We start from the raw sequence: 14,924 nt of genomic DNA on the forward strand, positions 1-14,924 counted from the left end.
GGAAACTTGTGATTGAAGACCTTTCTTTTAGCAAAAGATATTTGAAGATTTGTAATAGCCAGGAGTGCTGCGATTTGTAAGCCCAAGTCCAATTGGGAATAGGTTATAAATAGAAACCTTTGTAACCTAGTTTTAAGAGAGCAAACAGTGTATTGAAAAGATGTAGTCATTAGGGTTTGTATAGGTAGGCCACCCAGGTTGTGGGATGGCTGCCATGTCCTTCTCGAAACCTGTAGGTAAGAGAAGTTATTGTTCTCACTCGAAACCTGTAGGTAAGAGTTGAGTATTTTGTTCTTGATTGAAGCTGTGAAGCAAGATCAAGTTAGTGTTCATTGTTAATTGTTTAAATAACTGTTGCAGGATTGTAACAGTTAGGTATCACTAGGGAGTGAGCAGAGGTTCTCTTGTCTTAGATGGAGTTCTAAGATAAAGGTTGCATTGGGTAGTGACTAGGTAAACCAGAGGTTGTTTATCTGTAAACCAGAGATTGTTTACATAAAATAGTACTACTGATAGTGAAATCTTCTTCCTGGTTTGGTAGCCCCCAGAGTAGGTAGTTAAACCGGACTGGGTTAACAATTCACTATGTTATTTATCTTCTGCATTGTATTTTCTATTCAGTCTTGGATGTTGTAACATCACGGATAACAGCAGGTTCAGGTTTGATAGCTGATTCATTTACAGAACCAAAGAAGTTTACAATCTGGTTATGTTGACTGAACAAACATGATCTCAGTACTCAAGAACTCCTTCTTAGGGGTAATTAAAAATTGGGGATCTTTATGCTCTGCCTTTGCAAAGTTAATAACAGATCAGATGTCTTGACATCGTGAATGACATCCTGAGTCTGTCATACCAGAATTTCAAAAGTGTTTGGTAAAATTAGCAGTTTAACTAACTGATAAATTTAAAATGACATAAAAAGACATTTATTAATTAATAATTAAATTCACATTTAAAATAATTAAAATTTATAAGGGTATTAATGGAAGAAAAAATGATAAGCTATAAGCGAAAACGCTATTTAAAATAGCGTCTGAAAAATAAGCTATAAGCTAGTAAAATAAGCTATAAGCTCGTGATGAAAAGACTATTACCAAACAGGTCATTTATTATCATACGAGCTTATAAGCTATAAGCTATAAGACATAAGCTCAAAATATGGCACGCCAAACAGAGCCTTAGTCATTTTGATGAACGAATGAGAATTAACTGCAAAAAGTTTATGAACAATGTCATAAGTTGTTTTCTTAAGTTCTCTCAAACAAATATTATCAAAAAATTTATGTTAATAAGTAAACTTGAATAAGTCAATGCAAATAAGCATTTAATCTTGTTGATCTTTTAATTTGTTAGTCTATTTAAACATTAGTTAAATTTCTTATTTACAAATGCTCAAATAAAATAGGCTTTTATGTAGGCTCTTAGGCCAAACAGGCCTTCAAAAAGGCCAGATTTATGCCTAAAAATAAGCCTTTGATAGGTCACAAGCCAGACTTAAACTTTGGAATTTTTGACATGCTCTAACTCAGACTTGGCAAAGCCTAGCTCGGTCTAACATATTCTCACCCCTAGTTGTAATCAATTGAATTATATAATATATGTGAGATCATATTTATAAATATTAAGTACCGATCTTATAAACAAATGTCTAATATGACTTCTAATACGATCTTTTTTAAACAATTGATCAATTATTACAAAACATAAAACACTAATAAATGGGCATTATTATAACATAAACAAAAATTAATTACTATTATTATTATTATTATTATTATTATTATAGATTTATAAAATTATAACAATATTTATACAATTATAATTTATGATATCACTAAAATTGAATCTCTATATTTATGATTTCTTTTTATGTCAAACTATATTTTTTATGTCGACCAAGGACACAAGGAGGTTTAGGCCTTATTGATCTTACCTTGTGGAACCAAGCCAACTTCCTCAAACTTCTGTGGAATATTTTTAAGAAAACGGATAGCCTATGGATCCGTTGGGTGCACACTTATTGCCTGCGAAATGTGGATATCTTTGCTGCTAGTGTGAAGACGAATAGCACATGGATAATGAAAGGAATTATGCATCAACGGGAGACGGTATCAGCCATACAGCCTTTATGGAGCCAAATGCAGATAAAGTTCCAATTGGGGGCAGTCTACAAGTTGCTAGCAGATGATGGGCAACGTATTCCGTGGATAAACCTTATTCATCATAACATTGCGAGGCCTCGGGCGATTTTCACTCTTTGGCAGGCATGCCACAAAAAACTGGCAACACGGGACAGACTAAGACAATTCGGTTTGTTGGCTTATAGTGAGTGTAGTTTCTATCCTTATGAGGAAACTCATGAACACCTCTTCTTTGAATGTGAGGAAACTAAGAAGATTTGGAAAGTTTTTTTGCTTTGGATCCAAATAGATCATGCACCCTGCTCTTGGAGCGTTGAAATGTCATGGCTGGTGAACAAAACGAAAGGTAAAGGAAAACTTGTTGCACTTATTCGCCTGGCTATAGCTGAAACTGTGTACAGTGTATGGCGACACATGAATGATACCTGTTTTGGCACTAGACAACATAGAGATACTATAATTAAAAGTATCATAGACACAATCACATATAGGGGGTGGTATAGTAAGGTGCTTAGAGCACACATAGCTTTATTGATGTTATAAAGTTCTTATGATGGGCTGGATCAATGATCGCCGTGTTTGTAACTGCTTTTTGAATTAATAAAAGTTATTATTTCAAAAAAAATAATAATAATAAAATAAATAAATTTATTTTAATACTTAAGATCTCTACTAATATCTTTAAATGACTAAAATATCAATATTTACAATTTTATTATTGATCTAAATATATTTCTATAGGTAAAAAAATTTATTACTAATTCAAATATTTTTAGACAAGATTATTTTTATAAACGGGACTAAATTTACTATTGATTAAAATATTTTTATAAATAATATCAAAAAAAATAATAATATATATTATCTTTATAAACGGAAAAAAATAAACTGTTAATTTAAATATTTTTATATATGAAAATAATTATAGACACTGATTTATTATCACCTTAAAAATAATACTTTTGATTCAACAATATTGTCTTTTTTTCATTTATTCTTATTATATTTTGAAAAAAATGTGCATACCAACTATAAAAAAACAATTTTTTTATCAAATAATAACTTATTTTATATAATAATTTTTAATTATTGGTATATAAAATTATTTCTAAATTAATTCAATGTTTTCAAATAATGTATTTATACGATATTAAGAGTTTCACCAAAATAATGTATTTGATTTTTTTTAAATAAATTTGACTAGATCTTAAAAAAAATAATTTTAAAGTAAAATTTATATAGGGAACCAGTTTATAAAAAATATCGAAATAACACATGAGTCAATATGTGTGGTGCATGCTCCTAATGCTATAGTGCATGCGCCACTTCCTGTGACATGATATATAAGTATGTGTCACTATGTAAGGGGCCTCAGTGTAAATTAGAGTATATGTACGCGTCATACATAGTGGCGCCTCCTCTACAGGTCAATTTTTTTATTTAAAAAATAGTTAGTTTGGTAATATTTCCAAAAAACATGATTATTTATGAATTATTTGAAAAAAATTGTTATTTTAAAAAAAAAATCTAACTTTCTTTTTAAAAACTTTAGCAAAACATAAATATTTTAACAAACTAATAGATTTAGGTGAAACTTTCAAAAGTATAAGTTTAAACTTAAAATAAAGTATTTGATAGGTCATAGGCTAGACTTAAACATTGTCTGTTTAAACAAAGACTATCTCATCTCTTATTTCATCCATAAATGTAATACTTTTTACAATATTCGGTATAATTATTGCCTAATGACTACCACTAATTAAATATTGGTGAGATCATTAGAAGATAAAATTGTACTAATCACATTATTTGGTCTAATTGGAGTTTATTTGACCAAATGATGTGACAAGGGTATTATGGTCTTTGCACCCTTTTAAGTGAAGGACTTAGCATCATGTTTGGCTTAACCCCTCATTCCATTCTTTATCCAAAATAGGCTTTTGGTGGAGTGAAAGTGGAAGAGCACGTGAAATAGGAAAAAGTAGGAGAATCCACATCAAGCTTTCATCTCCATCTTGCATGCTTTAAGAATCAAGTCTCCATCTTCATCCACCTTTGTTTCAGAATCATCACCATCATCTCAATCTAAGGTGAGTCCATAGTTAGAGACGTGGGGTTTAGGGATTTGTATGATTGGGAAGGGTTTTATGAGTTGAACTCATGAAATTGCATGTTATATGAACCCTAAGATGATATAATGAGTATAAATATGTGCAATCATGTTTAATGTTGGTATATGGCTTATTGCATGTCATGATTAAGGAGTTTCTCGTGCTGGAGTGCTATTCTGGATTTCGGCAAATTCTGCCTTGACCTCGCTTGGAGGCTCACCTGGCGAGGGAGACACGTTTTCTTCCATTGAGATTTCTTCCCAGGCCTCTACTGTAGCTCGCATAGCGGCCTCGCCTGGAGGCTCGCCCCTTCCTTGCTGGTGAATTTGGCAGGATGTGGAAAAATTAGGTTCTTGTTTCCACCATAAAACGGGAACCATAGGTCAGTTTGACGAGCGGTTTGAAGCGTCAGAAAGCTCTTTTAATACACTATTGTTTAGAGAAAGTGAAATAATAGATTTATGCCAAGGAGTTAGGATTTTTAATTATGCTAACATGTATGATATGATGTAACTATCATTCCCCGCCTCTTGTACATGTGTGTAAAGTGTTATTCTATGATGATGAACTTATACAATGATCACCTGTTATGCCTTTCTCATTAGAATTCCTAATGTGATGTGTTATGTTTATAAATACTTTCAAGTGATCTTTTACTATGTGTTGTTTTTGTTCATTCTGGTTGAACATTCGGATGTGATTGTGAAGTATGCTTGAATCGAAGTAGGCCTAGCTACTAGGTTGTAAGGCACCAGTTGTTGATGGACTTGGTTTCCGATGGACTACCGTTGTGATGTGCTTGTAAGGGTCTTATAGAGCATTTCCCACTTAATATTAACATATTGGCGTGCTTGGTATGGTGGAGAGGTGATGCCATATAGGCGATATCACTTCATAATTCACCTCTAGTGATGCCATGTGGGGAATATTGCTAGTGCTTTTGCCCAGTGGGTTTGTGCAGTCATGTATGCATGTTTTTCACTTATTGTTAACATACTTGTGTATTTATGATTGACGAAGTTGTGATTCCACTTAGGCAAGGCCGTTTCGTTAACTCGTCACGGATGGGGTGTGTAGCCAGGTAGGCATAAATCGTACCGATACCGGATTAAGTTCTGACACGCCCATCTGACTCATCGTGTGGTGTGCTTGTGCAAGTCTCTTGATACAAGGCACTTGGGACTCACCGAGGGTGTGTAGTGCAGCCTAGGTAGACAGGAAGATACTACTTCTGGATTCCTCGTACTTGGGTATCGGTCTGCATACTTGGTTGCTTTAATCTGTTGTGTGATATGTTCTTTTGTATTGGACGATCATGGGACTTCCAATTGTGATAATATTTATTATTGTGTCTTATTGTACTTATAGTGAGGAAACCCCGGACCAATGGTGGATCTGTGTTGATGCATGCATCCTTTAGACTCGAGTGGACCCGTAAGATAGGGGACTCACTGAGATTTAGTAATCTCACCCCAATCCTATTATATATTTTTCAGGTAGTTCGAGATAGGACAAAGCGTATTCCGTATCAGTATCTCTAGATGTTGGGTACTGTACCCTACCTATGTATCATAATTGTTAACTAAGCTATCTAGCATCACATAATAGCATGCCTCTCGTTGGCTTCTGTTGTGAAAAACGATGTCAAGAACAAAATATAATAGGAATTAGGGAAGATAAGAAGAACAAGGAAGAAGAGGAGAACACAAGAATTGGTTATAACTGCTATTCTTTTACTTTCTCTTAAAACAAGATTACAAGTTTACAAGAATAACAAATAACCTCTCTCACCCTAAATTAGGATTTGCAGCTTAGCAATAATGAGAGACTAGTATGCTATTTATAATAAAACCTAACATACTAACTAATGGGCTTTTTCCACAAGGCCCATTACACAATCTAACTTAATAAACAAGCTAACTTAACAAATTAGGATTTAAACACTAAAACCTAATTTAACATGCTAACAACCCTAGCATCTTCGACACAAGCATGTGAACAACCTTCGACTTCATGCTTAACCCTGTCGAACCAAGAAGCTACCCTTCGGCAATACTAGAGTTCGATCCAATATCTCACAAATCTCCACCTTGGATCTAACTCTACAACATCAAGGAAACAAACTAGCTTTCTTCGTGCAGCTTTATCAACTGCATACAGTGGAAAAACTTGCAACTCGGCAATGTCTTGGTGATCATATCAGCAGCATTGTCTTCAGTCGAAACCTTCAGCACGGACTTCTCCACGCTCGATTACTCCTCTGACAAAATGCAGCCTCACATCAATGTGCTTAGTTCGCTCATGATAGGCTGAATTCTTCGACAGGTGTATTGCACTTTGACTATCACATTTAATAGTGATACCTCGACCTTGAAGTTTCAGCTCCTTCGCAAAACCTTCAAGCCACAATGCTTCTTTCACAGCTTCAGTTAGGACAATATACTCCGCTTCAGTGGTTGATAGAGAAACAACCTTCTAAAGTGTTGCTTTCCAACTAATTGCAGTGCCAAACATAGTGAAAACATATCCAGAAATAGATTTTCTGGAATCCATACAACCTACATAATCAGAGTCGACATATCCTTCTATTACTGCTTTACTATCTTCACCCAAGGCTCCACCATAAATTAGAACTCTATTCAGAGACCCATTTATGTACCTTAAAATCCACTTCAATGCTTGCCAGTGAGCCTTTCCAGGGTTCGCCACGTACCTGCTTACAAGACTTACTGCATATGCTATGTCGGGTCTAGTACAGACCATAGCATACATCAAAGAACCAACTATATTAGCATATGGGATGCTATTCATATAGGCTCTTTCGACATCAGTACTGGGACACTAATAAATACTCAGCTTGAATTGAGGGTTTGTTGGAGTCACAACTGACTTCGAATTCGACATACCAAACTTTTCGAGAATCTTCCGTAGATATGCCTCTTGAGATAAGCATAACTTCGACTTCTTTCTATCTCTTCGAATGTCAATTCCAAGAATCCTGGAAGCAGCTCCCAGATCCTTCATATCGAACTTCTTATTGAGTTCAGCCTTCACCCTCGTCACATCTTCAACATTGTTGCTTGCTATGAGAATATCATCCACACAAAGCAACAAAATAACAAATGAATTACCAGGTCGAAATCTGAAGTAAACGCAGTGGTCGAATTGACTTCTAATGAAACTTATGCGTGCCATGAACTTGTCGAATCTCCTATTCCACTGTCGAGGAGATTGTTTCAGCCCATACAAAGATCTCTTTAACTTGCACACATAATCTTCCTTCCCCTTTTCGACATACCCTTCAGGTTGCCTCATCAGTATCGTTTCATCTAGATCACCATACAAGAACGCAGTCTTCACATCCATCTGTTCCAGTTCAAGATCGAACTGTGCCACCATGGCAAGCAACATTCGAATGGACCTATGCTTCACAATAGGAGAAAACACATCATTGAAGTCAACACCTTCTTTCTGAGTGAAACCCCTTGCAACTAACCTTACCTTGTATCTTTTCGACGTCACTCCTTCAATTCCTTCCTTAACTTTGAAAATCCATTTACAACTGACTAACCTTGCCCCAACAGGTTTCTTGATCAGTTCCCAAGTATGATTATCATGAAGAGATTTCATCTCATCATCCATGGCCTTCAGCCATTCAGTCTTATTTCGACTCCTCGTAACTTTCTTGTAGTCTCTAGGTTCTTCGTCTAGAACCTCACTTGCAGAGATTAAGGCATAAGCTATAAGATCTGCATACCCAAGCCTCTGAGGTGCCTTTATGACTCTTCTCGACCTATCTCTCGACAATAGGTAGTCATCGTCAGTTTCCTCAACTTCCTCAGCATCTTCTGCTTCTTCTTCGACTTCATCAGGGATATGCAATTCAGCATCAACATGCTCCACCTCAACAGGAATCTCTACCTGTTCCAGCTCTTCGTCAGATGTTTCTGTACTTCGACCAACATCATCAATTTTCTTTAAAGCCATTTCAGCTTCATTGAAAACTACATCTCGACTGGTGATACACCTCCTGTGACCTGGCTCTAGGCACCATAGCCTATAAGCTTTGACTCCTTATGGGTATCCCATGAACATGCATTTCAGAGCTCTAGGTTCGACCTTGTCTTGCCTAATATGAGCATAGGCTACGCAGCCAAATACTCTCAGTTTGTCGAGATCTGGTGGATGTCCCAACCAAACTTCTTCAGGTGTCTTCATATCTAACGATGTCGAAGGACATCTGTTTATCAGATATGTTGCTGTCGAAACAGCCTCAGCCCAAAACACCTTCGTTAACCCTGCACTAGTCAACATGCATCTGACTCTCTCCAAAATAGTTCGATTAAACCTTTCAGCCAAACCATTTTGCTGTGGAGTACCTGTAGTAGTTCTATGCCTTACAATACCAGAGGCAGCACAAAAACTGTCGAATGCCTCATTGCAAAATTCAAGGCCATTGTCGGTTCTCAACCTCTTGACCTTTCTGCCAGTCTGATTTTCAACCAGAGTCTTCCAACTTTTGAAATTCTCAAAAGTTTCATCCTTAGTCTTCTGGATGAATACCCATAATTTTCTGGAATAATCATCTACTATGGATAGAAAATACCTTGCTCTTGAATGTGATGGACACCTTGAAGGCCCCCAAAGATCAGCATGGATATAATCAAGGGATCCATGTGTTCTTTGTTTGCCTTTGTTGAACTTCACTCTGCAAGATTTTCCAAGTACATAGGGTTCACAAAACTTCAGCTTTTCGACTTTGTCTCCACCAAGCAGATTTTGTTTCCCTAATTCGACCAGACCCCTTTCACTGACATGGCCCAATCTCATGTGCCAGATTTCTGTTTTCGACAAAGGTTTCGTGGATGCAACATTTGTCGAACCACTTACAACTTCAGCCTCAAGGGTATACAAGCCTTGTTTCTTCACGCCTCTCAAGACTTCCTTCGAACCCTTCATGACTCTTAGGATACTTTTCTCTCCTTGGAAAACATATCCTTTCTTGTCGAATTCACCAAGAGAAAGCAGATTTCTCTTCAAATCAGGAACATACCTGACTTCAGTTAACAACCTTATTGACTCATCATGGAGCTTGAATCTCACAGATCCAACACCTGCAATCTTGCAAGCCTTGTTGTTTCCCAGCAATACTGATCCACCATCTTGATCACATAATTCCTCGAACAAGTCTTTGTTTGGAGTCATGTGCCAAGTGCTACCTGAATCCATAATCCACTCCTTCTTAGAGTCACTGCTTGAAACCACAAGAACATCAGATGATTCGAAATCATCTTGAACAATGGCAGCGTTGCCATTATCCTTACCTCCATGATATTTCAGGCGTTCAGGGCACACCTTTCTTGTGTGACCCTCCTTCTTAAAATGGTAGCATCGAATGCCAGATGCTTTGCCACTGTAAGACTTCAACTGACTTTTGCCTTTCTTCTTGTCGAACTTACCATCCTTTCGTAAGAGTTTTCCTTTAACGGCCAACCCTTCGCCAACAGTCGAAGGTTTATGCTCCTTTCGTTCATTCAAGTCCTTAGAGTACAAGGCTGATTGAACTTCTTCAAACGTCAGGGACTCCCTTCCATACAAGAGAGTTTCTTTGATGTGAGCATGTGATCGAGGCAAAGAACACAATAGTAACAGCGCTTGATCTTCATCATCGATCTTCACATCAATATTTTCAAGATCAAGAATCAGCTTGTTGAACATATCCAACTGCTCAGCCAATACTTTGTCTTCAATCATCTTGAATGAATACAAAGCTTGCTTCAGGTAGAGTCGATTTACCAACGATTTGGTCATATACAAACTTTCAAGTTTCACCAATAACCCTGATGCCGTCGTCTCCTTTGATACCTGCCGGAGAACCTTATCACCAAGGCTCAACAAAATTGCGCTGTGTGCTTTCTCGATCATATTCGTCTTCTCCGCTGCCGTCAATTCTGCATTCATGGCTGCCTCTCCCTTCAACGCTTCCAAACAACCCTGCTGAACCAGTAGAGCTTTCATCTTCAAGCGCCACAGACCGAAATCATTCACTCTGGTGAACTTTTCAATCTCATACTTTGTTGAAGGCATCTTCTCCATGCTCACCGCACCAATTTGTTGTGAAAAACGATGTCAAGAACAAAATATAATAGGAATTATGGAAGATAAGAAGAACAAGGAAGAAGAGGAGAACACAAGAATTGGTTATAACTGTTATTCTTTTACTTTCTCTTAAAACAAGATTATAAGTTTACAAGAATAACAAATAACCTCTCTCACCCTAAATTAGGATTTGCAGCTTAGCAATGATGAGAGACTAGTATGCTATTTATAATAAAACCTAACATACTAACTAATGGGCTTTTTCCACAACGCCCATTACACAAGCCAACTTAATAAACAAGCTAACTTAACAAATTAGGGTTTAAACACTAAAACCTAATTTAACATGCTAACAACCCTAGCATCTTCGACACAAGCATGTGAACAACCTTCAACTTCATGCTTAACCCTGTCGAACCAAGAAGCTACCCTTCGGCAATACTAGAGCTCGATCCAATATCTCACAGCTTCAAACATGGATTATTATTGAGTTGGTCATTGGATTTTCATATCACATGTTATCTATTTATCTATATACTAAAAGGTTAAATATGTCGAGAGTTTTTATAAATATGCGACCCTACATTTAGTTTTTAAAAAAAAATTCTTCGATAAAAGATCCTTCTAAAATTTTTATGCATGTAATTTAAGTCCCTGCTATTTTTTAAAATTTTAAAAATTATTTAATAATTCTTTAATTTTTAAATTTTTTAATAAATTTTTTTATATATGTTTAGACACTGTAAAATATTTATTTACCAAAATTTAAAATTTTTAAAATGCGAAAATTAAATAAAAATTTTCATATTTCAAAAAATAATTTTGAATTCCTTTTTTCTCAAGGAACTTTTTAAAACATTCTAAACATGTGTGCAAAAGAATCATTTAAAAATACACATTGGTTTTATAGCACGGACTAAAATTAGGTGCATAATAATTTTGTAGGGACCAAAACGTGTCATTTGTTTTAATAGAGATCAAAAACAAAATTTACTATTTTATAGAGACTAAAAACATATTTAACCCTGTACTAAATTTTAATCTATTCACCAATAACACTTAAACAAGAGGAGAAAGAATAGAAAACTTCGATAAATTCTTATGCTCTATCATGGTTTTAAATTTCCGTTATAGTTTTGGCAATCATATTGAACCGTAATTGCATTGTGAATTAAAATCATGCATCCGATTACCATTAGAAATTACATTAGACAATTTTTCCTCTATGTTTTTTCAAATATTATCTTCAAAATCCCAAAACTCAATTTAGTTCTTGTGTAACAAAAAATATTAATATTAAGTATTTTTAAGTGTATTTCAAACACCTCCCAATTAAAATTTATGTTGGAATAGTCGTATTGTGCGCCAGATCAATCGCCATGACCGCAACTGTAACACCCATAACCGTATTTCTTTCAAATATAATGATAATTTTATTCTGCAGACTTTCTGTTAAAAAAGCATTAATATATGTTTTTAGAAGTTAATATAATATTACAAAAGCTAATATACCACTACTAGAAATACACGTATTACCTGCGGAATTTCCTGCGGAAATTTTTCCGCAGGTATACCTGCGGATTTTCCTGCCACTTTATTAAATAAAATAAATTCTGCTGCGGATAAGAAATTTGCAGAAAATTCCGCAGGAATACCTGCGGATTTTGCTGCGGAATATATATTTCCTCCAAAAAATCTGACTACAAGACAAAATCCGCAGGTAATTTCGCAGGAAATGTTTCTGCGGATTTTGCTGCGGAAAGCTAATTTTAAACATTTCCTGCGGATTTTGCTGCGAATTAGACATATTTATATTTTTTCTAAAAAAAATAATTTTTGTTTAAATTTAATAAAAAAAATTGATCATTATTTTATCTGAGACGAATAAAAGAAACCGGTCTTCTATGGATGGCGCATCTCTTCACACCGGAGGGTCTATTCCTCATCGTTTGCATTGGAAAAGAATGGTATATATTATATGTTTTTCATTATATTTCGGTACAAAAAATATACTGACTTGTTAATTTTGAAGTTTAGTATCCAAGGATGAATGGTTGTTGTCATGAGAGTAACTCAAATCAATTATAGGGATTGTGTCTAGAGATTTAACTTCTGAAAGATTTGGTCTTTTGCTTTGTGGGAAGATGAATTTATAAAGCATTTTTATAAACATAGTCAAAGAAGGAAAATCTAGTTTATAGTATAGTGACATACAGGGCACACTACCAGACCATTTATAAATCCACAAGCTCTATCATCGAACAGACATATAATGTTGGTAGGGAGTAAAAGTTAGAAATACAATTATCTAAATTAGAAGCAAACTAGTAAATCTATTAATTTTTTATATGAAATAAAGAGAATTAACTATCACCTTTAAGAAATCTGAAAATATATTTGTTTGCTTGTAATGGAGTCCAAAGGGATGAGAAAGTAAGTTTATCTTTCTAGTAGGGAGATCCATATATGAAGTGGAATAAGATGTGAGTTCTAGTAGGGAAATCACATAATCGAACCGAACTGTTATTAAATAATCGAATAGTCTTTTAGTTAATGAACTGAATCATAATCTACTTAATAGTTTGATACGATAGTAAAAGAGAAACATATATGAAGTGGAATAAGATGTGAGTTCTACTTAAAAGTAACCATGATTGAACTGTTTCTTTGTGAAGTGTGAAAGTTGCCATAACAAGTCAATAACTTTGAATATTTTTCAACGTTGTTGTGTATGATTTATAGAAGGTGCAGTTTCATTTATAGAACGTGTGTTCATATATAATTTTGAAATAAGTTATCAATAATATGGATTAAATCTTCATACTCTTTGTCCAGTAGCTACAATTTGCAGGATGGTTGTTGCAGGTGGTGTTTTGAATTAACTAACTGTACATAGGATATAGACAATTCTGTTTTTAATTATTGATCAGTGTTCTCGTTTTGGTTAGAGACACTGGAGAATATGAGTATAATTTGACATGTTAAGTATCACTATACCAATATCATATACTTTGATACATAAAATTTTTGAGTTCTATTTCTTTTGTAATTTGTAGAGAAAGGAAAAGGGTGCAGATCCATCATTGACCGAGTTCTATTTTCGCACACATCGGAAAAAGGATCAAAGTTGGGTTGGAGTTCATGCTGAATCTGCATATGTAAGTATTTCGGGAAGTGTTAATTTGATTGAATTTTAAATCTACACACAAGTCTTTTGGAAAATATCACTTTTATTGAATTTAGTTCCTTACTATTTTTTTCAATTTTCTTTTAGGATAAATTTGAACAGAAAAAGTTGGAGATTTCTTCTCAGAATCCAACTATTCCAGGAGAGGACGAAGCTGATAGTCAACCAACTAATGAAATGCCACCTGATTTGGATATATGGGTAGAGTCGGTTGGAAAGAAGAAAGGGAATAGGGTATTTGGTCTTGGAACCGCATCTAAGACTTTGGTTTCTGTATCAAAGAAACCCTCAAGTCTTTCAAGTGACTCTCAAGAGGTTGATGTTTTGAGAAGTCAAGTCCATGCCTTAAATGCATCGTTGCAAAGACAAGAACAAGAGAAGATGGTGATGAGGCAACAATTGCATCGACAGGAAGAAAAGATGGCCGAAGCGAATAATAAAATTTCATTTTTAATGAATCATTTAGGATTTGTTGGGTCTTCTTCTCATCCACCACAACCCATTAATGAAAGTGATCACACAAATGAAGATGTCGTCGATGAAACAGATGAAGAAGACCTTAGTAATGAATTTTGATTTGTATTTTTTTCATTTTGACTTAGTTTTTGGATTGTATTATCTTTTTAACCTGTCAAACAAATGATTAGTAATAACTTAATTTTTTGAGTCATTTTTAGTAATGACTATGTAAGTACTTCTTACCAATTATGTTCTATGAATTCAAGTTTAATTTAAATTGAAAATTATAGTTTTATTTTATATTATAGTTAAATATATATAATGGTTCAAAATTTTATTAAAATAAAAAAATTATTTAATTTCAGAAAGAAATTTCCTGCGGATTTACCTGTGGATTGACATTTCCTGCAAATTTACCTGCGGAATTAGCTGCGGATTTACCTGCGGATTTACCTGCGCATTGTTTCCTGCGGATTTACCTGCGGAAATACCTGCGGAATTACATGCGAAAAATATTACCCACGAAGGTTTTAGCTGGGGACATAAATCCGCAGGAAACACGTTTCCTGCGGAAATTTAGCAAAATTCCGCAGTATTTCTAGTAGTGTACCATTAATTTGTTACACTTTACATTGCCAGCTCGTCAATTCTCTTAACAAAATTATGGGTGGAGTAAAGTGAGACCTCATAAAGTTGAAAACATGAAATAGGAAAATAACAGTTAAAGGAATAAATCATGTGACAATACCCTTCCCTTATCCACACACTTGTCCTCAAGTGTGAAACTTAAGATATCTTTTTTGAATGAATATAGTAACTTAGTTTAATTTTGAGAGCTTTGGTTATAAATAGTAAGAATTTTCAGCAAAAAAATGTTTTTTGACATCTATAAACTCATTAAACATTTTGAAACAGAAAGACGAG

General features: G+C 34.8%; 2 protein-coding genes across 2 annotated transcripts; both read left to right on the top strand.

The window, feature by feature from the left end:
• The first annotated feature begins 2,081 nt into the window (after nucleotides 1-2,081).
• LOC131598259 (uncharacterized) lies at nucleotides 2,082-2,687 on the top strand. The gene has a single exon (XM_058870876.1). The coding sequence runs from the start codon at nucleotides 2,082-2,084 to the stop codon at nucleotides 2,685-2,687; it is 606 nt and encodes a 201-aa protein (XP_058726859.1).
• A 9,546-nt stretch (nucleotides 2,688-12,233) lies between these two features.
• Nucleotides 12,234-14,187, top strand: LOC131600176 (uncharacterized). The gene is made up of 3 exons (XM_058872376.1): nucleotides 12,234-12,321; nucleotides 13,411-13,512; nucleotides 13,629-14,187. Exons 1-3 carry the CDS (start codon nucleotides 12,259-12,261, stop codon nucleotides 14,115-14,117), a joined length of 654 nt encoding a protein of 217 aa, XP_058728359.1. The 5' UTR covers nucleotides 12,234-12,258; the 3' UTR covers nucleotides 14,118-14,187.
• The last annotated feature ends 737 nt before the right edge of the window (nucleotides 14,188-14,924 follow it).

The sequence above is a fragment of the Vicia villosa genome, linkage group LG4 (genome assembly GCF_029867415.1).
Source record: "Vicia villosa cultivar HV-30 ecotype Madison, WI linkage group LG4, Vvil1.0, whole genome shotgun sequence".
Classification (NCBI taxonomy): Eukaryota; Viridiplantae; Streptophyta; class Magnoliopsida; order Fabales; family Fabaceae; genus Vicia; species Vicia villosa.